Genomic DNA, 27,597 nt, shown 5'->3' on the forward strand with positions numbered 1-27,597 from the left:
ACACAATCATGGAATCAACCAGCGGTTGATATACTGTGTATAGAAACAGTATATAACTACACACACACACACACACACACACACACACACAATCTTCCATATCAAATTGTTTACTATATATACAGTTCTACTCGTGATAAAAACTCATGCCCTAGACGTGAGAAATGTATCTAACAACAAACTTTTCGTTCATGTGTGCAAATATAAATTGTGTATTTTTTAAAAAAAAAGATACTCTTTTGATAGACAGCAAGTTGGCATGAAGAATTTTTTTCTTACAGTCATGTGAATATGACAAAATCTGATTTTAGAAACGAAGCATTGAGTAAGACTTAAACAATATAATGTAAATGATGAAGATAAACTCTATGGACAGGGACTGAGGGCCTAATTAGACTCAACTTGTTACAGACTAATGATCATCTCTCTTATTACGAAAAGCTTGTTATTGTGTAGTACTCAGGTGCAGATGTTATTTTTTCCAAACACTTCTCTTTAACACAGTCAGGTGACAGTGTGTTCATGTGGCAATGACGCAACATCACCTTTATGGGTCATTTATTCCCACTGACCTTTACTTAAATATGCTCATGCTCGCTCGCTCTCTCTCTCTCTCTCTCTCTCTCTCTCTCTCTCTCTCTCTCTCTCTATCTATTGTTTATATACAGTAATCACTCCATTACCAAACGCATACATATAGACATTTAATTAGTATACATTAAACAATATGGCATTAAGGGCATATTTGAAGAGTCATGTGATTTAAGTAAACATTTGAAACAATTATTTGGTGAGATTGTTGCTTAGCACCTGGATCCCTTGTTGACTTGGGTGTGTGGGGGGGGGAAAGGTTGGGACTGCGAAAAGAGGGCTGAATTTAACATGGTTTATTAAGTAAAGTGTGAATTTCGCTCGCAGTAACTCAGGCTTTAGTGTGCAATATGACTGAAAGGACTCGCAGCAAAGTGGATGTCAATGTCCTTGGTGATGTAAATGAAGAATCCCAGACAGGTAGGGCATTAAAACAAATACAAGCCTGTTTTACTCATTATTTAAGGATTTTTACTTACAATTGACTTAATTACAATTCCTCGAGCAGATGTGGGTCGGTCGAAGAGCTCTGGTTTCTGTGGGCTTCTCCTCACGGCTCTGTCTTATCTTCTCATTCTCATGACCTTCCCAATTTCTGTATGGTGCTGCTTAAAGGTAAGAACACATCATTTGTTTTGTTTTCTTTTTTAATTTAGAGAACTGTCTTGGTTTTATTTTTTAGATATATATCTATAATAATAATCTATAATAATATACTGTAATATGTTCTTAATGAACATGGTAACACTTTACAATAACAGTACCTGAATAATCCTGCACTAATACCTGAATTAATATTTACTTAAACATGAACTAATGATGAGTTAAGGCATGTACTAATCACAAACTAATATTTAGTCTATCATGAATTCACAAGGTCGTGTATTTATTCCTCATAATCAATTGTCCTGTTTGATTCAAAGATTGTCAAAGAATATGAGCGAGCAGTTATTTTCCGCTTAGGGCGACTCCTCGGTGGAGCGAAGGGACCCGGTGAGTTCAAATTCTATCATACACCACATCTCTAACATAGACATTTATATACTCTTAACCCTCCAATTATGTTATGGGTCAATTTGACCAATTTCCACATTTGAGATATCTGATATACTGGTTAATTTGTCTTTTTCTCCTTCAAATTCTTTGACCTTTTCCTCATTTTAGGGTCATGAGCATATATGCAAATTGTGGACACACTGATGTGTTGTGGAAAGTCTGAACATATTTTGTATACAAAGATGATGTTATGGGTCATTTGGACTCTTAAAACATTTCTTTGATTGATATTATGTCATGTCTTGTTCTCACTGCCCTGTGAGGATGAAAGGGAGCTTACTCATATTTCCATATTTCCAAGAAATGGATTCAGTGGATACAGGTGTTGGCAAGTAATGGAAAAGATGGTCTGCCCCCCTTCAGAAACACAATAAAACATCTCTACAGGATCTGAAACTAAGTTTACAAAGCACAGAGCTTACACAACTAAGGTTACAAAGCTTTACAACATCCTATTTAGGTCAAATCTATTATCCTATTCTGCAACAGCCTAATTTTTAGGTAAATTAAAAATCTTTACATTACAGTTACAGAGAAAGAAAAGGTTTAATTGTCATGAGAGAGAGTCCTAACTTGATGCAATGCTCCAGCAACTGAGGAGAAAAACCAAGGTTAAATAGAGCACTAATCAAGCAGAAGAAACTAATGAACAAATGGGTATGGTTAGACAGGAAGTGAGGGAGACAACAGAAGAAGAAGTTTTGCAAGGATAGTCAGGGTGGCCTCTAGTGGCCAAAGGTGGAATTGTCTCTGGGGGCCATGACGTTAATAAACAGTTAAGTGGTTCAAAAAAGTTAAATACAGTTAAATGCATTAAAAATAACTAAATACAGTTTATATATCATATTGTATGTTCTAAAAAATTCTTCTTTTTGAAGTCGCTGACAAGCCATAATAAAGGTTTAGTGTTTTAAGCTGTTCTTTGCTGTTTTTTTGTGTGTGTATTAAAACTGTGGAAGTCATTTGGACCCATAACATAATGGATGCAACTTTTTTTCAACATAATATGAGGGTTAATTCATGTATTTTTTTAAAAAGGTATCTTCTGGATCCTTCCGTGCGTGGACACTTTCCGCAAGGTTGATCTGAGGACGGTGTCGTTCAACATTCCTCCTCAGGAGTTGAGTATCTTTTAGTTAGCTTTAAAAGTGACTCAAATTCAGTTCAAGTAATGACCGTGATCTACAGTAATACTGTTTTGATTTTCGGCTTCTGCTCACGTTCTTCACTACAGGTGCTGACCAAAGACTCGGTGACCATACTGGTAGACGGCGTTGTGTATTACAGAGTCTTTAATCCTACAATGTCTATTATTAAAGTGGAGGATGCTAATCTGGCTACGCAGATGCTGGCGCAAACCACTCTGAGGAACATGCTGGGCACCAAGAGCTTGGCGGACATTTTGCGAGACCGTGAGGAGATGGCAGAACAGATGGAGGTAGGAGATCCCAAAAAATGTCTTCTTACTATTACTATTCCTAAATTCCTAAATATTCGCATTTAAAACACGCATTATAGAAACTGCATTACACATTGTGGTGTGCTGTTATAGGAAAATAATCAACGAGCAGCTGGTGTGATGAAGCAGTGATACTCTTACCACCCTGAAGTTGACTATTTTCCTAGAACAGCACATTCCAAAGTATCTTATTCCTTTTACCACAGCACTTTCTCTACATTTACATTTTTTATTTATTAAAGAACACCACGTCATACTTTTTAAAAAAAATCCATTTATAGTTCCTGGATATTTCTTTCCATTTGAATGTTGCAAGTCTTTTGAAATATTAAAGGACCTGCCTACATTCAGTGTTTAATCTTATAACTTTAACAATTTATTCACATTTGAACCTAAATTACATCACACACGCGCATAATAATTGAGCTAAAATGTCTAAACCTTGAAATCATCCATCACCACTTTTGTCTGACAGGAAGTGCTCTATTCTGCGTCTAAGAACTGGGGGATTAAACTTGAGCGGGTGGAGCTGAAGGACGTCAAACTGCCCCAGACTTTACAGAGAGCCATGGCTGCTGAGGCTGAGGCCACCAGGGAGGCTCGCGCTAAGGTCAGGGTTCATGCAGCTCTCTGACTGGCTGATGACTGATGGTAGAGGATGCTGACCAATCCGGCTGATTATCCGTTAGACACATCTTCACATTCGACCATGCCTTTCTGCAATATTAGGAAACATATTTAGAAGATACAATCAGCGCTAAAATTAAAGGCATCCTTTTGGTGTGTATTGAATGCTTGGGTTTATAACATGAGTAAGCATGCTATAATCTACTTCCTGTTCGTCTTTTCCAGGTGATAGCTGCTGAGGGAGAGATGAAGGCCTCATGCGCGCTGAAGGAGGCGGCAGACGTCATGTCCGAGTCTCCGGCTGCGCTCCAGCTACGCTACCTGCAGACGCTGGCTGAGATCGCCACGGAGAGGAACTCCACCGTGGTCTTCCCCATTCCCATGGACCTCATTACCAGCTTCATGAAGAAGTGACCTCACAGCTCAAAATCTTAACTCCTTAAAGTCCTGGATTATTATTTCATTATTTATACTAAAGCATATTGTTCAAAATTGCACTAATAGGAAATGTGTGTAGTTACTAGAATAAAGGCTGGAAGTCTGGACTTAGCAACAGGATATTTTGGATATCCTGGATATTTCAGATGTTTGAATTACATGTAAACTAAAAAAAAAACAACAAACCTGACATACTTATAGGTATATTTAAATATAAATACATGTACATAACACTTGCTTACTGTTTATCAGAGGATTTTAGACTTTTCCCCCCCATTTCAGAAAAGCAGATGAATAATTTGATGTAAATGTAATATTAGATATAAATATTATATAACCGAACACTTTACTATACTTTGACCAATTTTTGGTTTAGCACACTACACCAGATCGAGTACCACATCAACTTCACAAAGAAAAAAAAAAAAAAAAAAAAAAAAAAAACACCATAAACTGCAACTACAGTGCTGAAATGAAAACTGAAATCTAAAAGAGAAATTGTTCCTGAGATCTTTAATGAAGAACCGTATCAGGGCAGCGATTCGGCTTTAATAGGTGCATATTATAAACGATTTATTAAAAGTGATGCAAAATACGTTGTGAACCGAGTGAAATTAAAAGTGTAATTTTATGTCGGAGTGGTTGAGATCACCTCTGCTGAGGAAATGTTCTATTTTATTATTAAATTGGAGACTAACTGATTTGTAAGTGTCTGAATGTCAATGCTGAAGCGCATTACACACAAAACACTGAACTCGTTCTGTAACAGTCCTGCTTTAAATTAATTACTGTCAAAAAGAAGAAGAAAAAAAAAACAAAAAAAAAACAAAAACACTGAATAACGAGTTCATGTTTCATAAATGTGATTTAGTGTAAGGAAATGAATCCTAGTGATACACCAGGGCACTTGAATTGCAAGCACATTACCAAAAGATGAATGTATGTAAACGTGCTTTCGCTAGTAATATCGTGTTAGCATGCACAAGATATCCAGATACATATTTACTGATATCTGGAAACACACACACACACACACACAAACAAACACACACACACACACACACACACACACACACAAAAGATTAAAAATGTAAATGTGGCATTCCCAAGTGGAGGGAAACGTTTATCCCAAATTTAGTAAATCCAACTCCGCCACCCTGGGGGAGAACCAGGGAAATACTCCCAAATTAAGGTACACAGATAAATTCTACCAATCAAGGCAAGGAACATGAGAGTGAGACACGAGTATGAATATAAAAAATTATATTTTATTATGACACTTAAGCATCATTAAAACTTGACATGTAAATATCAAATCTCTCCCATGAAGCACAATAAGGATTTTAAAACTGAGCAGTTCTCCAGGCCCAGGCTTGTCAGGAACAAGGCAGGTCAGCTACAGCTCAGGAGGTCATCCAAACCCACTGCAAGTCACACCAAAATCATCAAACACTACCTTCAGCATAAGGAAGGTGTTGTGTTGGCACACTGAGCACGCTGTGAAGCACACACCACCGAATAAATGCAGCTAGCCTCTCCTGTCCCACCAAGACTCACTGGCTCCTGTAGAGAAAGAAGATACCAGTTAACACAAAATTACACAAAACACTAAACAATAACCAAAAAAGAAGCAAATTACAGTCACCATGGGGTGGTGGCTAGATCACCCAGGCCCATTAACACCACCACATGAACTAGAGGCAGTTAACAGCACCTAGCAGGATCAAAATGATAAATATAATGAAAATATAGCAACTATAGCATGGAGACAGTAAGGTTTAACATACACCCCATCAATAGTAAAGTGGTTGTGTGGAACAACAAACCTGAAACAGGTTGGAAGCTGGAAAACACTAATTTACCACTTAGCCTCTCAGACTATATGTGGTTGCAGATCATAAGCCAAACATACATCCAAAACTAAAGTCAACAAAAATAGAGACACTAGCACAACAAACAATACTTGACAAAGCAAGACAATAAATAAAAGCATGAAGCAAAACAAGAAACCGATCAAGCAAAACAAGTCAGATGAAGCAAAACAGCAGCAGAGTCACGTAGCGTCTTTGGCTAGGGATTTGCCTTAGAGTAGATTTAGATGCTCAACTCCCCACTCTTACCTTAACACAAAGATCGCAGTGTCAACCTAAATCTACCAAGTCCCAATGTGAAAAAGGGAGAGGTGTACTTACCACAGAGGTTCCCAAACTTTTCCAGGGCATGGCCCCCCAAATGGCATTAAGATTTGCCTGAGGCCCCCCTTTTGCAAGATGTCTTTAAAACACATTAAAAATACAGACTTCTGAATGTATCCCCCTTTTAATTAATAATTACATCTTAACATTACATTAGAAATTGACTGTGTGTGTGTGGTTGTCTGAGAGTGAGAATTTATTTTTCACACCAAATTGTTGAGGCCCCCCGGACGCCCCCTGGCGGCCCCCACTTTGAAAACCACTGACTTACGATTGGGTTTAACAAACACCAGACGCGAAGTTGAATGATTACTAAACAAATTAGCCTTGAGATGTTCACCTCATTACACCGTGAGCAGAGCCTGAACGGAAATGGGAACTGCCAGGAGAGCGAGGAACTCGGAATCACCGAGACACCTATGCGCCTACCAAAATAAGGGTCTTTAAATAATCGGGTAGCTCCCACCCTATTGGTCTGCTGAAGCCACACCCCGAGCAGAGCCGACAGGAAAGTTAAATCACTTACCCTACCACATGAATATAAATATAAATATAAACCGTCTTCATACTCTACGCATTCATTTAGCTGATGCGTAAGATTTGGAATTTTGGAATTTTGGAATCTGGAATTTTCGGTGGTCATGATATCTCGGTAGCTCATCGCTTATAACCCTGTTGCTACGAGAGTTTTGTTTATTTTCTGCGGCACGGCAGTGTTTTATTCTCGGCTCTCGCGCAGAGATATTTTTCGACAGCGAGATCTTGTCTGAGTAGAAACTGCGGATTTCCTTCAGAGACAGGTACGTGGACCACACACACATGTCGAGCAGAGGAGATATTAGAAATGTATGTAGAAACTGTTGTCTCTAATTTGACCCATTTACCAAGATTTAAAACCAGTTACTTACATCAAATTGAGGATGAAGAAAAACACGGAGAACAAGGAGTGAGAAAAGAAAGGTTCCAATTTACTGTGAGATCCACACATGGAGGAGTCTCAAAGTGCTCTAAAAATCCCCAAAGACGGGGATTCCTTTTATACAGTTTTTAAAACTTAGTATACGCCTCCTGTTTTGCCCAAATATCAACATGTCTGATTCCTGGGTGATTTCCTCACCCATTATGTTGAATTCCGAGTGTTTTCCAACAACCTTTTTATATTTTCCTTTCTTTACTTTCCGAAAAGCGTTAAAATCATGTTTCAGGTGATTTCCACAACCATTAAGTTTGACCTTGCTCTGCTTTCCTTTTTAGAAAACCATCACTGAGAGTGGACCTTAGCTGTGTTTCGTGCTTCTTCTCTTTTAATCATGTGTAAGTACATTTATGTTTACACACACACACGCACACACACACACACATATATATATACACACACATATATATAATGTATATGTGTGTATACATAATGTATATATGTTTGTCAATTTTATGTATAGTATGATTATTGAATAAATGTTAGCCACTTGTTTAACCTATTCTGTAACCCTGTGTGTGTGTGTGTGTGCGCGCACTTTTGCTGCTAGAGCTGGGCAATGATTAATCTTGTGTTTTCATGTGTAGCCGGAGATTGATTTTTGTTTTTACTGGGTTTTTCCTATAAAGAAAGAGTGTGACTCTGTTCTTTTTGTGTTCTTTCCCATCTTTAGCGGAGCAGAGACCTTTTCTCCCCCCTTCCTTTAGTGACACAGGCCTTGACCTGAATACTCGCTACCAGCTCGCACACCTTACTGCAGATCTGTCACTTCTGATTGAGGTCCTAAAAGCTGAGCCAGGTGTTTCTGGGTTCCCTCCGCCCCTGAGATATAGAATTTTTCCGGTTAAGGCATTTGCGGATGCTTCTACTCAGACAGAGTTATGTTTGACGTTTGTCTCTAAAGACTTACCTGCCCCCTATGAAAATGATGTCATTACGTACTCTGACCTTTTACCTTCTATGCCGAGCAGTCCTGACTTCTCCTCTGATCAATCTCGTTACACTCGAACGCTATCTCCGACCAATTATTCTCCCAGCAGTCCCCACAGCCCCCATTATTTTCATTAAAGTTTGATTGATTACAGATGTTTCCCTCCTGTTTTATTTCTTTCATAAATTTTATCCAACAAACTGGAAAAGGATTTGAGATACTTCCTACGGTCTATAATAGTCGATAAAAAGAATTAAAATGTTTTATATTACTTCTACGTTATTTACGACCGTTTTAAGTGTTACTCAGAAGCGACCATGGGACTGATTTCTGTGGCATGGGTCTGGTCATGAGTCACAGTCAAACTGGAAGAGACGGATATTTAAAAAAAAAAAAAAAAAAAAAAAACAAATCTAAAAATCTAGTCAGTGAAATGAATGAAAATAAACTGGAACTGTAGAAGTGATTAAACCTGAACATTTAAAATTCTAGTGTTCGATAGCTTTCTGAAGCCTTTTGAGAGCGATGGATATGATGACGGTCTACGACCTTTTTAGTCCACCCTATCCTGTAGAAGGACATGGAGCTGCAACATGCTGGAAAGGTAGGACACACGCACAGACACATACACACATACACTGCGACCTCGCCTTTAAGACCAGTGAGGAAATATCTGATGTGCCTGTACCGCTACAATGCTACCGGTCTGGAGGTGAGAAAATGCAGAAGCATCACATTTAGACCTGTAGAGTGAAGCCGTAAAACAAAATAAATTCCAACAAAATGATTATTTGTTTGTTTTTCTTTTCATTTTCATTTCTATCTCATCACTGCACACACAGACTGCCAAGCTCTGAGCTCAGGGTGCTCTTGACCATAAGGGAAAACTGATTTCCTGCTTGATTGTAATATCTAACTGTATGTTGTTTGTTGTTTTTATTTGAAAGATCTTACTCAGCCTGAGGAACAGAGTGAACTAGATGTGGGAGGAGATCCATTGGAGGAAATGCAAGGCGTATATTTGACAAAAAAAAAAACATGGTTAGCCTGTTGAGTAACCACACAAGCAACACCAGGATTAAGAATGCTCTGTTGTCCTCCAATCAGCTTTATCCCTCCCCTCAACTCCAACCTCCCTTATCTGTTCTCCACTATGATCCCTCATGTTGTGTCTCAGACAAATTCAGCTCATTGCAGTGTCGTCCTTTTCAACTTTTTGTCTGGTAACGATGGCTCTTTGGTGGTTTCTGGTTCTGGTGGGCTTCTTCTTGCTTGGCAGAGGTAAGAGACGAGACTAGCTGGTTGTCTGATCGGTTAGTTCAGTGCATCTAGCTGGTGAATCTGAAGCTAGCCGGCTAATATTAACGATAAGAGCGATTGTGAACTTTAACATTCATGGCTTAAGGTAAACTATAGGATCAATATTATAGTCTTAACCCTAGCTGTATTTGTATGGTGACCGATTTAAAGCAAATATCTCAGTTAAAAGCAGAAAAATGGAGCTTTATTTACTGTAAACATTGTGTGAAGCCATGTTGATATGATGTCAGAACCAGGGGTTCTGAGTTTAGGCAGTGTTTTGTTTTGGTTCTTCCTAATCAGGGGTCAGAAATTCTTTAGTTGGACACAACTTTACTACCCCCTGTAATCACCTTACACTTCTCGGAGGTCAGGCGGGAGGGACTGAGGTCAGCATGCAGAGAGAGAGAGAGAGAGGTGGGATGATCTGCTTTTTATAGCACCATGATCCAATTGTGCCTCTTACATGAATGATAATTACAGGGCTTAGATCGCTAAATACTGGGGCTTGTAGCACAGCACCTGAGAGTTAGCATTGCTCATTCCTTTCAAAACAGGAGCAAGGAGAATGACGTGATGATCAAATGGCAGGGATGAAGGAACTGGGTGGAGTGGGTAAATCCCTGGTTTACGATGTTGTGGATCAATTCGCTAAACTGAAAATAATAATAATAATAATAATAATAATAATAATAATAATAATTACAATGCCTTTATGAACTATTTGGACCTTGGAAGTTTTGGTTACTGGACTGTAAATGGAGGGACAGAAATCTCCCAGGTTTCATTAAAAATCTCTTAACTTGTGATGAAAGTCTTACGGGTTTGGAACGACACGAGGGTGAGTAATTGATGACCGAATTTTTATTGTTGGGTGAATTATCCCTTTAACAGTCCCTCCATGATTGTGCGATTTTTCTACCAACATAATTGTTGTACATGTTGTTATATGGGGCACGGTGACTAGTGGTTAGCACGTTTTTGTCGCACCTCCAGGGTTGGGGGTTCGAATCCTGCCACCGTCCCATGTGCGTGGAGTTTGCGTGTTTTCCCCGTGCTTCGTGGGTTTCCACTGGGTACTCCAGTTTCCTCCCCCAGTCCAAAGGCATGTGTTGTAGGCTGATTTGGTATTTCCAAATTATCTGTAATGTGTGAATGTGTGTGCGATTGTGCCCTGAGATGGGTTGGCACCCCGTCAGGGTGTCCCCCACCTGGTGCCCGAGTCCCCTGGGATAGGCTCCAGGCTCCCCCGACCCTGTGTAGGATCAGCGGTACAGAAAATTGATGGATGGATGGATGGATGTGGTTATGCAAAAGGTGAAAGTGAAATTAAATTTTGGTTGTCCATTCCAACCAGGCGAAGACAAAGAGTGCGACAACTTCTCCGACGTGAACTTCCATGAGGCGTTCATTGGAACCAACCTGTACGTGCGTCTGCTCCTGTACACACGCACCAACCTGGACTGCGGCCTTGAGCTTCCTCACCACAACTTCACCAAAGTGCCGCTGTTCCATGTGACCCGACCCACCACCTTCGTCATCCACGGCTACCGGCCCACCGGCGCGCCCCCCATCTGGATCAACCACATCACGCGGCTGCTGGCCGAGCAGGCCGACATGAACGTCCTGGTGGTGGACTGGAACCGTGGAGCTGCCAACCTGAACTACTTCACCGCCGTGGCAAACACACGCCGCACCGCCACCAACATCACCGCCTTCATACGCAGGATGACCGTGAGTCACGGGACAGCCCACAAGTCCGAATCCACGATCAACAACCTGTTTTATTTCATCTGATTTCAAACTAATAGAAAATTCAATGATGATGATTACAATTAAAGAATACCGTTTTAACCAAAAAACAAATCTTCATATAAAATGTCAAACAATATAACACACTGTTTGCACAGTAGATGTAGTTTTTTAAACTGAAACATAGTGTTTTCCATAAGTATTTCAAGTATACTTGAACTTTTCCGCATTTTGTAGCGTTACAACCTGGAACTCAGGAATCTACACAAAAATAGCCCATGATATTGAATTTGGGGGTAAAATCGTAAGATTTGTTCAATTATTTACAAATATTTTTTAGTCTTTAGTTTAATTTACTATGAAACAGAGTTTAATGCAAAAATGCTTTCTAGTGTAATGACAACCAAATGAGAATTTTTGGCTTTAGCAGAAGTGCTACAGTTCATGGAACCCCAACACTGCTCTTCACCCTGAGAGCACTATCCACACTGTGAAGCATGGTGGCGGCAGCATCACGTTCAGACTTACCCTTGGCCTCTTGGGTGCTTCTTTGACTAATCCCCTTTATACCCAGCTCTGACTTTTGGTGGACAGCCTCCTCTTGGCAGAATCACTGATGTGCCACCTTCTTTACATTTGTTTACCAATGGATTTGAGGGATATTCAAAGTTTGGGATTGAATACTTATGCAAGCCACCGAAGCTAGCAAGTAATAGAAATCTCACCCAAATCTTTATATATCCAGCTATATGTTTCCATTATTGACGTGTACGTATATGTGACTTATTGATTAAATGTTTTCTTGATAAATCCATAAACGAAAACTTAAATGTATGTAGGAGTGTATTCAGACTTTTAGATGCTACTGTACCTATAATGTGAATATACTGTATGTATATCAGTAAGCAAGGTGGTGGTAAGGTGTGTGCCTATGTGTGTGTGTTTTATTCAGGATGAGGGAGCGTGTCTCGACTCGATCCATCTCATAGGAGTGAGTCTGGGTGCACATGTGGCTGGGTTTATAGGAGCTATGCTGGGAGGCCAAGTGGGACGAATCACAGGTCGACGCTAATCCTTTAAATAACATTTAACACGTTTAACGTTTTCTCCACCCTATCTAACATGTCTGTAGTGTATATGTGATTACCATCGCCAAGAAATTCAGCATTTCCCTTCATATGATATGACGTGATTGGGCAGAGTGGGTGGAGCTTCAAGTCTTCATCATTGTTGCTCCTTTTTTTAGATAATATGGTGGCCACAAATGGACAGAAACAGTGTAATAAACATAGCACTGATACATTTTGACATATTTCTACACGTTTAAGAGTAAACTTTGTATCACAGTTGATAAACAAATGATAATTTCTACCTCCAAATGTCTTGCCTTATCCACTGCTGACTGAACTCTCCATTCGATCAGGTCTGGACCCCGCCGGCCCAATGTTTGCAGGCGTGCCTCCTGAGGAGCGTCTGGATCCGACCGACGCTCAGTTTGTAGACGTCTTACACACAGACATGAACTGTAAGCACCTAAACTACAGGTTGAATACAAAACCATCCATCTTTTCTCTTTCTCATTCTCTTTGTGCTTCCCAATCTTTAATGTGCAGTAGTCCTGGGAAATAATATTCCATTCGCTGCCGTGTGAAAAGTACAGATATATCAATATCTTTTTTTTTTTTTTTCAGACTATGAGTACAAGTACATGTTGTTTTTTTTCAATACTTTTTATACAGTATAAACACCGATTCTGATAATCTCTCAGGGCATCATGTAATATTTTATTTAGCTCTGTTTATGTTTAAAATAGTGTTCATGAAGAGCGCACGTTTGTTTTCACACACAGTCTCATCCTTTAATGTTAACGAGTTGATTTGAAATAAAGTGCATTAGCTAGCTACATTAGTTAGCTAACGTCCATCTGTCACAGTTATGTCCTGCCATATCCACATGGTATCGGATGAGTAAATGCCCACAACGTCAGGATAGCAGTAATGGTATTGATGTATCCCTAATGAAAACACGCTCCTTTGTCTTGACAGCATTTGGCCTCCAAGGAGCTAATGGTCATATTGATTTCTATGCCAATGGAGGACTAGACCAGCCTGGCTGCCCCAAGACCATCTTCTCAGGTCAGGTCAGGTCATACGAACATTAACAACTGTATTTAAAGACAGAACTTGCTGAATGTATAAACATGATATCGCTTTCTCTCGTCCTTAGGAAAGTCCTACTTTGTTTGCGACCACCAGCGCTCTGTTTTTCTCTATCTGTGCTCTCTAAACCGCACCTGTCGCCTCACTGCTTTTCCCTGCTCCACCTACACCGACTTCATCAACGGCCAGTGCTCGCGGTGTGAGGCCTTTAAACCAGCATCCTGCCCTGTTCTGGGTAACGCAAACGTCTCTCACGACATCACGGTGAATATACAGATGGGTGACGGATTAAAGGAAAATCCAAGCATGAAGTGTAGGATCACTGTGAGCCACTAGAAGAGCTTCAGTGCTCCATGGTGTTTATTCTTCATGTCAGTGGAACGGCACGGCAATGATGAACACTGTTCTTCCAACTGATCTTCCCTCAGTGTTTAGTGTTTTGATGATGATGATGATGATGATGATGGTCGTGGTTTCCTTTAATTTATCACCCATCCGTATGTATGCAATAACAATAAAAGTGACTTAATGATATGATAATGAAGTTTATGTTAAGGTTTTTCCTCTAGGATATGACTTGAGCCAGTGGAGGGACAGACTGTTGAAACTAGGACAGACGAAAGTCTACTTCTCGACCACAGCAGAGCCGCCATACAGAAGTGAGTTTACAGAACCGTGACCTCTCGATAAAATCCCGTTTTAATCTTGAAGGAGCACATTTTTCATTCTGCTTGTGTGACAGAGACAAGCTACATCGTGGACACGGTTACGTGGAATCAGTACCGGCGATGGGGGTTAGTTATCCTTCGCTTCCTCAACGGCAAAAACGTAACAGAGACAAGGATCGACCAGTGAGTAGCTATAAATTCGTATTGGTTTGTTTAGAACACTGGAGAGATTCTTCCTGAGGTTCATGAGAAACGTGTCTGTTGTCGCATAGTAAGCCGCTGCGCTTCGAGCAACACACGTCCATGCGACTGCTCGCCCAGTTTGACGAGGACTTGTATCCGGTTCGGAAGATCTCCTTCCGGATCGTCACTGCAAACGTGATCGGACCGCAATATAAGATTCGCCTCCTTCGCATTACGATTACGCCACTGGATTTGCCAGAGAGGTGAGCGCCAAAAGCAGGCAACTGCATTCGAGTGATAAAGAGAACAGGACTTTCCATAATATTATATGTAACTATAAGGCATGTCATCCATCCTACTGGGTCGTGTGGAAGCTGGAGTCTATCCCAGGGAACATTGGGCACAATGCGGGGTCTACCCTGGACCGGGTGCCAATCCCTCGCAGGGCACAATCATACACACACACGGCATGTCATGCTTTAGTAAATTTTACATTTTAAAAACCTGTAAACTTTAGCAAACTGCTGTGGTTTAAAACACAAGGAATTAAATTCTTAGGAATGTGCTCATTGGAAAAAGAATCAAATTCAGAGTAATATCGGTAACTCCTCTTTACACCGGGTTGCCTCACACTAACTACCCCACTACTGATTATTTTCTTACAACAGCGTACCCCCAAACGTTTTACTCCTTCATCTTGCAATCCAGTACGCAAAATCCTGTACGGACTGCTGTGACTCTAAGGATATCTGTCTAACTAGCGCGTCTCCGTTAGATACTGTTGAACATTTCCTCACGTTAGCAAACAAAATTCATATACATGTGAAAATTTATATCAAATAAGCATAGCTTGTCCTGCACTGTGCGTTGCTCACTCTTTTCTTGTGTCTCTGGTTGGTAGGAAGAGCCAATCACATTTGGTATTGTGAATACCTTTTTTGATTTTTTTTTTGTTTTTGTTTTACACTGTTACTAAGGAACGGCGTGTACATAAAGTTAGCGCGCGGTATGAAATATCCTAACACAATATCTTCCATCTTCTCCAGGCCTCCGATGTGCCGATACGACCTGGTCATGGAGGAGAACATGGACGTGACCTTTAAACCGCTCTCGTGTGACGAGTCTCATCTGTAAGCCTTCGCAAAGTTGTCGTGTGTTACAAAGTGCGAACCAGCTGAGGAGCACGCATGATCTGGTGAGGAAGCACCGAAGACAACGTCGTATTTTGGATGATCTCGTGCCTTTACACGAAGACATTTTCAGTAGTTGAAAAGATGGTCAGGTTTTACAAACCAATCTGCATCACAGTTTTCATTTTGGCACTGATGAGATGGTTGTGGATTTTTTTTTGCAGTGACATTCATGATTTATAGTGCATGTACAGTATATAAGGAATTGTTCCTTCTTCATATCCTGACCCAGAGTCTCTCACAAACTAATTCCTGAACACGAATCAGTTCTTGGACTTCGAAAAGTTTTAGAAGCTCCACCCATGTACTTTGATCTCTTTTGAACAAAACATCAGCATCGTGAAAGTAGAAGAGAAGCTGATTTAGCAGCTTCTCAGCTTTAGGATCCCAGGTTCGATCCTGAGCTCGGGGCCTGTGTGGAGTTTCTGTGCATGGTCAGGTGGGGTTCCTCCAGGTTCTCCTGCTTCTTTCTATGCCAAGTAGGTGGACTGGTTATGAAAAATTTCCCCTAGCTGAGAATAAGTGTCTTCTATCCCACCACCCAGGGTATGTCCCTGCCTTGCACCCAGAATTCCTGGATTAGGCTTGGGATCCACTGCGACCATGACCAAGATAAAGTGCTTACTGAAGATGATTATTTTTGGTCATACTTGTGTGCCAAGATTTAAAGGCCAAGATTCCATGCCAACAGTTAAAGGCAAACCATTGTTGTGTATATTTATTTCATACAAAACTATATGTACAACAATATTACCTACACACAGTTGTTTCTCTTAAAACAGATTAAAACACAAAGCCACAGAAATGTACCTAAACATAATCTGAACATAAGTGAACTTTATAATTTTTTTTTTTCAACAAATGTAAATGAAATCCTTTAATATGAACAATACACTCTGGACAATTTCGTGAATAATGATTAGGTTGTGAAAAAAGCCACGGCTTTTATTCTGGTAACAGCTGGTTAACAGGGAGACGGGCTTTAAATGTTACAGGGTAGGTGTGATGTGATGGTAATCAACGTCTGGTGGCTCTAAAAACAAACACAAACGACAGCCATTCAGAAACACTTCCCTCGTTGGCGCTGCACATGAACACGTTCTTTAAGCGGGCGATATAAAACCGCTCCGCTGTCTGGTGCTCTCTTCATATGCTGATGACCGAACCATGAGAACGTCACGTCAGTAATCGAGCAATTTATGATCGACTAGCAGTGAAATTTCACATAAAATGACACTTATTATAATCTAGTGTCGAACGGTAAAGCGAGAAGCGCTTGAGTACGATACTGGAGCATCACTTCGGTCCTCACCATCGGGCGCCTGGAAGGGAAGAGACAGACGTGTTGAATTTTACAGTGTGAAATAAAGCTTTACAGCATTCCCCGAGTGTGAAAGGTTTGTACCGTTATTCGCGTTCCTTTTCGTGCGCTGGCCGGGTCGATTCCGGACGCGGTTCCGTTTGGCGGTGAAATTCTGGGCGGGTCTTTTCGGACGAGGGTCGTTCTGCGGCACATGCACGCGACGGTGATCAGAACACAGGACTCGAAAACGTTTTCTACACGACCCGGTATCGACAAGAATAACAAATCCACTCACCCAGTGTTCGGTTCGCTGAGGCGCCTCTTCGGACCAGCCTGTCTCACGCGGGTCTTCGTCGACCACGTATGTGGACTCGTTCTCCTGACTAAGCGTCGACACGAGTATATAGTACTTTAATTTAATAAAGCAATTAACGAATGTATCCGTTAATAAAAGGTCATAAAGCGGGCTCGTTACCTCTGAGGCAGTATCTGAGAGAAGCTTCCTCCAGCGATCGTGATCTTCACACCTTCCAGTCTCTCCTGTCTTTTCCTCTCCAGGTCGTGCCGGAGATCTCCAGGAGCAGGAACGTGCGGCTTCCTCTGGGACTAAACGGGGAGGATTTTGATAAGCGATTGATGACTTTAAACCGAGCCGAACCATGTTATTTATGCAGATGAGATTATGTGCACTGATTTACCTGCATCGGCGCAATCTTGCAGAAAATCTGAGTGTCTAAAGATGTGGAACTGAGTGGCCTGCAGGATTCATAAATACAACAAAGAAAACATTTAATTTTCCATCTTCATCGGTGAAGTAATCGGGCTTCGTCGGAGACACTAGGGGATAGCATTGGGCATGATTTAAGGATGCAAAAGTCACTAAAAACTGGTCAATATCCGATACTGACCTGGTGCCGAGATAATGACATAATACTACGGCCTTTACACAATGACCGTGTTCGCCTCATAACCGTTTAAAACAGCCACTAAACAGGTTGTTCGACAGTCTTTGTGTAGCTAAGAAAACGGCCGTTTAGAGGATAAGTTAATAACGAAGGGAGAGTTTGTACTGCTGTACGTTACGAACCTTTTATGGTGTTACACATGGAGTCTTACATCGCTTCAGAAAAACTGATTCAATTCAAAAACCAAACTGCTCCGAAGGAAGCGTGTCGCAATCTCGTGTAAGTTATAATTCGAATTCAGCACTGCTTAAGTGTCAAATCTACAGCGAATGGTGTTTTTGCTGTAATAGAATCACAGTCTACATCAGCAAGAAGTAGCGAGTCATTATTACATTAAACAGAGATAAATTTCAAGACAAGATAGACAAGTATTATTGAAACTGCTCTCAAAAGACACTAAATCCGTTGTAGCATGGATTACAGAAACACAGCTTTTCAAAAATCACCCCAATACCCATGCTCACTGGCAGATTGACATATTAGCATGATGAGAATTATTGTGCATAAAGAAGTAGTTTTGCATCACGAGACAGCTACCTGTTCACGAGTCCCTCCGTCTCCTGCTCGTCTTCTGCAAACTCATCCACCATAGAATACTCTTGTTCGTTAGAGAACCGTTCATTAAGCGTGACACCATAACCCTGAAAATAATTTTCTGATAAAGAACAAAAGAACGTTAAACCAAACAAACGTTCTAAATGCTAATTAGCGTCAAACAACTCGATTAACCCAACTACATCAGACCTTTGACTTGATGCACCAGAGTGATGATCTCTTGCGCGAAGGTCCCAGAGTGCATCGGCGTCTCCCTGAACGTCCCAGAGTGCTCCAGCATGGGCAGGAAGTCGAGACGCTGTCGACCCACATTGACCAAATCGAGTGACAACTGCCTTTCAGAGGAATAGCCCAACTGGCTGCATAAAGGATTGGGGAAGGCAGAGGATGAAGAAAGCCATCACGATATTCAAAGGCATGGCAGGTTCTACGAAACGGAATGACTATGAATTATGCAACTGACCAGTCACTAAACTCTTTGCTAAAAATAAAGCAAAAAATAGCAAACGACCAATCGTAACTTAGCAACCGTATCCAAACACTGGAACCTCTGACGAGCTTTCAGGACTTTTATCTGATGTCCGGACGCTACCTGGAAGTCTAACTTCACCCCTTTCATAAACCCAAGAGACGTAAGGAGAGGTGTGGATTAAAATACATTATGCAGGATAGCTTTAAAACGACTTTAAATAACTGACTGCTGCAGTTATGGGGCTTGAACGCCTTCCTTAAAATCCCATAATTACCTGCTTGTCCTACATTAACAGAGCTAGACTTAAATTTACAGGTCATCTCCAAAGATTTCCAGTTGACGAAGCGGCTAAGGTGTGTAAGCTGCAGCTCTGCTCTTTATCCTTTAAACATTTTTACACCGTCGAATGCTATGTCATGGATGTTCCTTTTTTTTTTTTGTTTGGTCCTCTTTGAAAGTCTAGATCTATTGCATCGTTAATATCATGCGATTGATTACGATCAACATGGTACGTCACGATAAAAACTCCAGGCTTGAAAGCTCGTCAGATGTACCAACAATAACCAAAAGGTTGTGAAAACCTTCGTGAAAGGTCAACAGTCCCAAACAGAACTAATCCTTACTTGCCATTTCTTAAAATAAAGCGCTTTTAAGTCATCTCTTTCCCCAAACAGCTACTCAGTTGAGGATTTTTGTACTCTCTGGCTTGGAAATCAGTTGGGCTTCTAATCTACACATCTACTGTTCAGCGTGTTGGGTTTTCTACAACAGCCACCAAATCTACCAACTACACAGAACAAACCTAAACCACCCTCGGGGGAAATTAAAAAAGGTGTTCCTGCATTGTTTTTGTTTTGGGAAAAAAAAAGGCTCAAATAAGCGTTTGAACCCGAGTGTGATGCGAAACGTTTCAGCAAGCGCATGTAAACTAGAAAACATTACAAAACTCTCTCTTTCTTTACAGGGTGTATCTAAAAAGCAGAGGTGTTTCTGAGCAAGATACTGATCAGTTTTAACATTAAATTGGCCTCTTTCTGAATTCAAGCTTAAATTTAAAAGGTGATCTTGTGTTATATTACTTTACTTTGCACCAGGTTCAGGTTCTCTTTAGAACTTTGCTGCTTTTAAGTACACCACTGAGTCATAAATGGATGGTGAAAAGTTCATGCCTCTTTCACACTCTCCGTTTTGTTCCTTTGGTGTGCACTTCGACGAGCTTCTTGATAGTTGAGGATACTGAATGTAGAATTTTCCAGATTTAAGTATGATATAAGGAGTAGTTAGGGTGAGCACAAAGGAAAGTTCTTCTGTCTGGGTTTATTCCTGGAGAAAGTCTTGTCCAGTTCAGGTAGGCTTCATGCTTTAATGACTTCCAGTTTTTGAGGACGTTTGATCTTGTTCCTAGGTTTCGAGATTGAAGATTTGGAACAATTGTCCCAAGAAGAACCCTTGCGCTAGTCAGAGTTAAATGAACAAGCAGATGTCGAATAAAGACGGAGAAAACACCACCACCACACATTGGTGAGCCATCGTTCTCGGTCTTTCCAGAGCTCGATGGATCATTTTACCTTTAATAGATCACACCAAATGCGAGCTTGCTTCTTTGCAGTCTTCTCTGTGAGGAGTTGAATTTGATTTCATCCGTCTTGTGATGCGGGCGTCCACTGACGGGTCTTTACGTCAGCGAGAGACAAGAACTAAGCCTTGAGAACCGATCAATGTTCTTCCGAAAGTCCATTTCCAGTCTGGAAAGTGGACGATTTTTGATAAAGTAGATCCTCTTGCAATCTTTCAAGTCCAGTTCAGGCAATGTATTAATGCCCCCAAAAAAAACCCATCGAAGTAACAGAAACTAACCCATTTTATTTTCACGTTTTGCTGCATACATGACTTCAGAAAAACAGATCCACTTACAGTAGACATCATCCACAAAGTGTTTCACTCGTTCGTTCGTTCATTCATTCATTCAGAAAAGAAATCTCTTCTTTGCCTTGATGTTAAAAACGTCGATGCGTCCTGAAACGAAGGCGAGCGCCAGCTGGCGGTTTCAAAACCTTCGTTTCCAGGTGCGATATCAGCCAGGACCGTCTACATCTCCATCAGGTTCCAACGTATACCCAGAGTAAGTTTTCACAAAATCGAGGACTGATAATTAAAAGAATTCTGCGGACTTACCTTCGGACAGTATCGCTCTGAAAAAGGTAGCAGGTAAAAAGTTTAGAGCTGTGGATACTGGTATTTTGGTGGACGCAACATCTTCACTTCCCTCGACCAAAAGAAGCCGATAATCCAGTCTTGCCCCACACCATCGGAGTAAAGATCTCCTCAAATCCGTCTCAACGATCAGGCGCCTCGATTTGGACTGCGATGTGCAAGTATCGGACATCGAGTAAGCATAGCCGACTACGAACTGCAGAATGCTATAACCGTTGGTTGCGATTTAACGACCTCACGTTTGGTTCCTCATCTTCATGCAACGTGAACATCGTCCTCTTCAGTGTAGCTGGGATGAATCCTAGGCAATACGAACGTTGCTACGAAGCGTTCCTTCTTCTGCCACCCGTGTCCAAATTCTTGTCCGTAACCTTGGAAAAATGGTTGAGTTGTCTCACTTGATTTTCTTCCTTCGACCTCCTGAAATCCTTCAATACTGTGGCCAGAATCTTGAATTTTAGATTCCTTCAACAATGTCCGTATTTCATAAGTATGCAATGCACGTTTGGCTAATACCCTTGTGAAACTCAGCACACCTCGGAAATAAGGTGGTGGCAGAGAGACAGGATACGCGATATACTGACTCAAACATCATCCACCAGGTTAAATACCTGGTACAATACTCAAGGGAACATCAGTTGGGAGTCCCAGGTGTCAGGTCACTGTCTACGACCACCTTCGGCTCCGCTATAAAGGGTACCCGGGACCCTTCTCATCCAGAATAATGTGAGGTTTCATCTCGTCAAGGACTTATATGGAAGAGTCTGAAGTGATCCAGTGCGTAAACCATCAGAAGACCTGCGTACACTGGGGAGTTAATCTGGGGGGGTGGTAGATTAAATGCAAAGCTTGAAGGTCTGATGAGTTGAGTTATCTAACCAGTTTCCTTTAGCTTCCTGCATCCTATTTAGAAAAAATTTCCATTCTTGCAATGGTCCAAATTCCAGAAATGGGCACGTTTGAACAACAGGTTCAAGTCTTCTTTATGATGTAGCTTCATGCTGCGTGTCTGGAAAAGAGGCATGAACTTTTAACCATTCCCTAGAGTACTGCTGCGACGATACTATACCTGCTCTGGCCCACAGGACGACTCATGTCCACTTTGATCTTGAGGGTCTCGGCAAAATCCATTCTAGTTCCAGGATAGCTTGGGCTCCTATGTTGAGCATTTCTTTTCAGAACGTCTCCTTGTCTCAGCACACCACCGTGACTCCCTCTAGTTTGCATCTCCTCCTCCCAGTCATGAATGGAGGCTCTTGCCCTATTGCTCTCATCCATTCTGAAGTCTGTATCATCCACTGCCCTTTGTCCATGGAGCTCTCTAGAAAGTGATCCCATCCTAGGTTGCTCCTTGTGGTGTTGCAGGCCTAGCAAGGGACTTCCTCTTTCAGCCGAAGAGGTACGGAATCTTGCGTCTTCCCGAACGTGATAGTTTGAAGAACTGCTGGAGCCATCATGGGATGTTCCTGCATGATGGTTATAATCACTTCCATGTTTATAGCGTTCCTGGCTTCTTGAAGATTCTCTTCCCCTGGTGGGATCTCTGCCCCTTTGTAGTTCACTGCTTTTTGCATAATCTCGGTCTCTTGACAGATCAGTGGTTCTCTGAGGATCACGACTCCTTGGACGATCTCGGTCCTTAATCGGATCACGGCTCCTTGGATGCTCCTGGTGCCTAACAGGACCGCCGCTTCTTGGTTGCTCTCGGTCCCTAACCAGATCACGGCTCCTTGGATGCTCTTGCCGGCTAGGTGGATCACGGCTCCTTGGATGCTCTCTGACAGGACCGCCGCTTCTTGGTTGCGCTCGCTGGCTAACCGGATCACGGCTCATTGGATGCTCTTGGTCTCTGACAGGACCGCTGCTTCTTGGTTGCTCTCGGTCCCTACCCAGATCACGGCTCCTTGGACGCTCTCGGTCCCTAACCGGATCACGACTCCTTGGACACACTCGGTCTCTACTTGGATCGCGGTTCCTCGGATGCCCTCGCTCCCTAGCCGGATCACGGCTCCTCTGACGTTCTCTGTCCCTACCTGGATTGTGGATCCTTGCATCGTCTTTTGGGATTCCATGATCATGCTCCACTATAACAGGGGCACAATGTGGACTGAAACCCCTAGGCGACACAGTATATCCCTCACGTGGATCCAAATCTTGGTATTCTTTAAAATGTAGTTCGTGCGCCGTATAATTTGACTTCAGTGACCTGTGTTGGAAAAGCAAGTACAATATGTTCAACATTAAAATTATAGTAAAACAAACAAAACAAAAAAACTATGCTTCCTTATCAAGCGCCCATTTTAAACACTAGCCATAAGTGGTCTAAGAAATATACACACACACACACACACACACACTGCCGGTCAAAAGTTTGTGGACACTCAGCCGAAATGTTTCTCATGATCTTAAAAAGCTTTTGATGTATAGGCGTGTGATTAAATGTGTGAAATCGGTGTTGTAGACAAAAATATAATTGTGCCGACGTATTCATTTCTTTCATTAGAAAACTAACATTTTATTTACAAAAATAATATTGTTTTCAAAGGACGACTCGGAGCGAAATATTCCGAAAAGCAGCCGATAATCCTTTAATACTGTTTAAAAAACATCTCAGGGAAATTCCTCAAGAAATCGGTGAGAAAATGCCAAGAATATATTTTTGGAAATTCTAGTCAAAAAGCGTGTCTACTTTATTTTGGATTTTTCTTTATCACAATATAATTCCCATAGTTCCATTTGTGTTACTCCAGAGTTTTGATGAATTTATTATTATTATTATTATTATTATTATTATTATTATTATAAAACATGGGAAAATAATTGAAAATAAATAAAGAATAAGTGTGTCTAAACTTCTGCCCGGTAGTGTACATCTTTTACAATGTGCAAAGTGCTGCCTGGTGATCAGGAACAGCACCCAAAAATGAATAAAGTAATACATTTTAAAACGGCATTATGTAATAAATAATTTATTCGTATACATTCAAATATTCTAAAATCTAAAAACTAGAGACTTCATAACTGAATCCCATGTTTTTCTCCACTCCTTTCCTTCGCTTCAGTAGATCAGTGTTCTTGTACCTCTCGCTATAGGAGCTTCTTTCATATCTATCTTCGCGTTCTTCATTGTGATATCCATGTTCCGCTCTGTCGTGTCTCTTCGCTTGTGAATGTCTAGGACTGGAACTTCTTGAACAGTGCCGGTCTACGAGACCGGCATCGTGCGCGGTCCTCCTCTGGCCTGGAGACTGAATCCTCTGAAGCGTTTCCACGCCGTAGTGCGAAGCTTCCGGGGAAGACAACCTCTCCCTAGGCAGCTGTCTCGGAGAGCGTCCCGAGTCCTCTTCGAAACTCTGGACGCCGTCCTGGTCATGGTACCTCGACATGGACGACGAAGCTTTCCGCTTTCCAGCACGACCGATAGCCTCGATGAACTTGGCCCAGTGGTCAACCTGCTCCACTTCTTGAGAGGACCCGCTATCCCAGCGTAGGCCTCCTTCCACGGTTCTGTTGTCAACATTTTCTGAACCTCTCCACAGATCGGAACGCACCAACGCGTGGTACTGCTCACCGTAATATCCGTCACGCCTTCCGAGCAGCGTCGAGGGTCTGCATGAATGAAGTTGTTAATAATTAAATAAATTTTAAAAATTTAAAAAGAAGCCCCTCCCCCCCAAACAAGATTACACTACAATGTGAATTTAATTTTTTTAATTAGGTCAAACTAGTTGAACCCAAATACCTTGAATGTAGAGGGGATCTTGAATGTTGCCGTGACATTGTCACCTTAAAAACAAAAGAACATGAGCCACACCACCAGGCGATGTATAAAAGAATTGAACCATGACCAAAATTAAATAAAGTGCTTGACAAAATAAAAATAAACTTTCCTTTTCTTATGTTTAAAAAAGTGCCACACGAGGCAAACTACCGAGCACGGGACACGCCGAGTTTACCGCTCGCCAAAGCCGGGGGTGCCAATACTTTCCCCTTGGCAAAACGAAGAATATCCAGTTTGAACTTCGTTCAAATACAACGACACTTTTTTTTTTCTTTTTTTTTTTTTAAACGTGGAAGAATCTCAAAGCCACGTCCAATTTAAGAGAAGGCGGATTTAAAGATGATCACAAGAAAGAAATTGTTTGGAAAAAATAAAAAATAAATAAGTTTAGAATGGGTAAAGAAAAAAACAAATGTTAAATTTGTAGAAAATTTAAATGCGCCTTAGTACGGTGTGTGTGTGTGTGTGTGTATGTGTTTGGGGGGGGGGTCGTGGGAGGGGTCCTCTGGTGGTTAAATGGGTGATCGAATGATACTTTTTTTAAAATCCATTGAACCCACCCCATTTCCATCCATGTACACAAAGCTCCGCCCCTAAAATACAGCAGTTCAACTACCATACAGTTACCATTACAAAAAAAACTTAAAAAAAACAACAACAACAACAATCGTGTCAGTTTCACGTTCGCTCGGGTATTACACCCCTGGAAAGACGAGTTACGATTCTATAAACATCTCATAACGATGTATGAGGATGTAAAGGGGTGCTGGGGGCGTGTCTATAAAATAAATTGACAAGAAGCCGATCCTAATACTAAACACACGCACACACATTTGCATTAGTAAGGATGGAATGAAAAATATTGATTACTGCACCTTTAAAGTACAAAATCAACAAAAAAGTTTTATATCACCTGCTTGCAGTGAGCCAAAAAAAAACATTGAAATAAATACATTTAAATCAGGTAAAATAATAATTTATCTCGATATAGTGATCATCATCATATCAGCCTAAAGTTATACAGCTCCAACAACACTTCAAACACATGCATGGCTAATATACACTACAGGAAGCTAGCTAGTCTATATATAAAATAAATAAAACAGACTTTTTAAAAAATAATAATAATAATTGCATTATATGTTCCCTTATAATGTCCGCTACAGCCTAAATAGTGCGGTGTCTAAAGGCAAGCCATTTGGGATACAGTGTGTGTGTGTGAGAGAGAAAAAGATTATTGTGCCAAATTATCATTTTAATTAAAAAAAAAACCTTACTAATAACGAATATTTAAAAATGATTAAACAGATAAGAAAATGCTATTTATGTCCTTGTTATACTTTAGCTTAGCCTCAGAAACGTTTCCAGCTGGCAGAGTTAGCTTTAAAGCATTCTGGTGTAGTTTGTTAGCCATTAACTTGTAGTAGCAGCTATTCTGATAATCAAATATTAAATATACAGACGGTTTTTTTTAAAATGTTGTTTATTTTCCCCAAGACATGCTCACAAAATAACATTCACTGAGCTAAATCAGCACATGAGAATTTCTCATCCTAGCGAAGATAGTAGGCCTGCTAGCGTTAGCATTAGCACTAGCTCCTTACCCTGTCCACTTCTCACTGCTGAAAACGCTAGAAGTAGAAGACGGATCGTCCACCAAAATACCAGATTTCAGCACATCGTACGTGAATGTGTTGTGAGTGGAAATAAACGCTTTTCTGTATGTAATAAAGTGCAATAATGCAATAATGTAGATTGAAGGGCACGCGCTAGCTCCCTTCCAACACACTCCATGAAGCGTGAACCGGAAGTACGTCAATGGTGTGTTTTCATAGCCGGAAACTCGAAGCAGATTCTTAAAATAAGTTTTTCCCGGAGACCCTTAACCATGTTTGTCAGTTTACACACACACACACACACACACACACACCTTAATTTATATATATATATATATATATATATATATATATATATATATATATATATATATATATATCCCCTTTTTTGCAACATTTCCACAACTTGGTTATTTTATGACGTGTGTTTTTTGTTTATTTGTTCTAGTTTTTGTTTATCACATTACAACTGAATGTATTTTACTGTAAATGTCCTGCTGCTTGTCTGCTTCTGTTCTTGTGAATATTAACGTGTTATCAGTAAAACATAGCCCTAAAAATGTCAAGGCAGATTTCCTTCTTTTTTCTTTCTTTCGTTCTTTTTCTTTCTTTCCTTCTTTCTTACTTTCCTTCTTTCTTTTCTTTCTTTCTTACTTTCCTTTCTTTTTCTTTCTCCCTTTCTTTCCTTCTTTCTTTCTTTCTTTCCTTGTTTCGTTCTTTTTTCTTTCCTTCTTTCTTTCTTTTTCGTTTCCTTCTTTCTTTTTCTTTCTTTCCTCTCTTTCACTTGCTTTCTTGTTTACCTCTTAAAACTGATGCAACAAAACAACAGCAACAACAACCCTGCCATAATGATCCATCCATCCATCCATCTTCTGCCGCTTACTCCTTTTCAGGGTCACGGGGAACCTGGAGGCTGTCCCAGGGAGCATCGGGCACAACCTGCCATAATAATAATAATAATAATAATAATAATAATAATAATAATAATAATAACCCTGTCCAGGGTGTACCCCGCCTTGTGCCCGATGCTCCCTGGAATAGGCTTCAGGTTCCCCCGCGACCCTGAAGAAGGAGTAAGCGGTAGAAGATGGATGGATGGATAATAATAATAATAATAATAATAATAATAATAATAATAGTTGCGTAATTCTAAGTGTTTCTAATGAA

At 40.8% G+C, this 27,597-nt stretch overlaps 3 protein-coding genes and 1 long non-coding RNA gene across 14 annotated transcripts; 2 read left to right on the top strand and 2 right to left on the bottom strand.

Moving 5' to 3' along the window:
- Positions 1-876: 876 nt before the first annotated feature.
- On the top strand, positions 877-4,578 carry zgc:112408 (uncharacterized protein LOC550260 homolog). Its single transcript, XM_053611442.1, is given in 6 exon segments — positions 877-1,206; positions 1,515-1,584; positions 2,686-2,795; positions 2,882-3,085; positions 3,582-3,716; positions 3,959-4,578. Coding segments are annotated over 6 exon segments (921 nt in total). The 5' UTR covers positions 877-993; the 3' UTR covers positions 4,148-4,578.
- An 841-nt stretch (positions 4,579-5,419) lies between these two features.
- Positions 5,420-7,645, bottom strand: LOC128599638 (uncharacterized). 8 transcript variants are annotated; one of them, XR_008384451.1, is made up of 5 exons: positions 6,893-6,962; positions 6,707-6,791; positions 5,998-6,445; positions 5,817-5,885; positions 5,420-5,734 (listed from the first exon to the last, which is right to left on the bottom strand). It is a non-coding gene; the product is annotated as an uncharacterized LOC128599638 (long non-coding RNA). The 8 variants fall into 8 exon arrangements; XR_008384449.1 differs by lacking the exon at positions 6,893-6,962 and having other exon boundaries at positions 5,998-6,091; positions 6,364-6,445; positions 6,707-6,847; XR_008384446.1 differs by lacking the exon at positions 6,893-6,962 and having other exon boundaries at positions 5,998-6,291; positions 6,364-6,445; positions 6,707-6,847.
- lipib (lipase, member Ib) lies at positions 7,028-16,443 on the top strand. 4 transcript variants are annotated; one of them, XM_053611438.1, is made up of 14 exons: positions 7,028-7,166; positions 7,621-7,680; positions 8,016-8,877; positions 9,221-9,554; positions 9,876-9,989; positions 10,930-11,306; positions 12,277-12,385; positions 12,748-12,849; positions 13,370-13,459; positions 13,551-13,718; positions 14,053-14,142; positions 14,226-14,334; positions 14,424-14,597; positions 15,381-16,443. In XM_053611438.1, exons 4-14 carry the CDS (start codon positions 9,437-9,439, stop codon positions 15,466-15,468), a joined length of 1,539 nt encoding a protein of 512 aa, XP_053467413.1. In that variant the 5' UTR covers positions 7,028-7,166; positions 7,621-7,680; positions 8,016-8,877; positions 9,221-9,436; the 3' UTR covers positions 15,469-16,443. The 4 variants fall into 4 exon arrangements, with proteins under 4 accessions (XP_053467413.1, XP_053467415.1, XP_053467416.1 ...); XM_053611439.1 differs by having other exon boundaries at positions 7,075-7,212; XM_053611440.1 differs by lacking the exon at positions 9,876-9,989.
- On the bottom strand, positions 16,218-26,634 carry zgc:112982 (uncharacterized protein LOC503771 homolog). The gene is made up of 11 exons (XM_053611437.1): positions 26,419-26,634; positions 24,776-24,819; positions 24,115-24,642; positions 22,103-23,239; positions 18,537-18,706; positions 18,330-18,447; positions 17,526-17,583; positions 17,303-17,433; positions 17,123-17,210; positions 16,930-17,029; positions 16,218-16,846 (listed from the first exon to the last, which is right to left on the bottom strand). Exons 2-11 carry the CDS (start codon positions 24,811-24,813, stop codon positions 16,833-16,835), a joined length of 2,382 nt encoding a protein of 793 aa, XP_053467412.1. The 5' UTR covers positions 24,814-24,819; positions 26,419-26,634; the 3' UTR covers positions 16,218-16,832.
- Positions 26,635-27,597: the final 963 nt, after the last annotated feature.

The sequence above is a fragment of the Ictalurus furcatus genome, chromosome 23, assembly GCF_023375685.1.
Source record: "Ictalurus furcatus strain D&B chromosome 23, Billie_1.0, whole genome shotgun sequence".
NCBI lineage: Eukaryota > Metazoa > Chordata > Actinopteri > Siluriformes > Ictaluridae > Ictalurus > Ictalurus furcatus.

Coding starts and splice junctions, on each gene's coding strand:
- lipib (XM_053611438.1), top strand. CDS start 9,437: ATGTTGTGTCTCAGACAAATTCAGCTCATTGCAGTGTCGTCCTTTTCA. Junction 11,307..12,276: donor CCTTCATACGCAGGATGACC/GTGAGTCACGGG, acceptor TGTTTTATTCAG/GATGAGGGAGCGTGTCTCGA. Junction 12,850..13,369: donor CTTACACACAGACATGAACT/GTAAGCACCTAA, acceptor TTGTCTTGACAG/CATTTGGCCTCCAAGGAGCT.
- zgc:112982 (XM_053611437.1), bottom strand. CDS start 24,813: ATGTCACGGCAACATTCAAGATCCCCTCTACATTCAAG. Junction 17,584..18,329: donor ACGGAGGGACTCGTGAACAG/GTAGCTGTCTCG, acceptor TGAATCCTGCAG/GCCACTCAGTTCCACATCTT. Junction 17,434..17,525: donor GCAAGATTGCGCCGATGCAG/GTAAATCAGTGC, acceptor CTCCCCGTTTAG/TCCCAGAGGAAGCCGCACGT.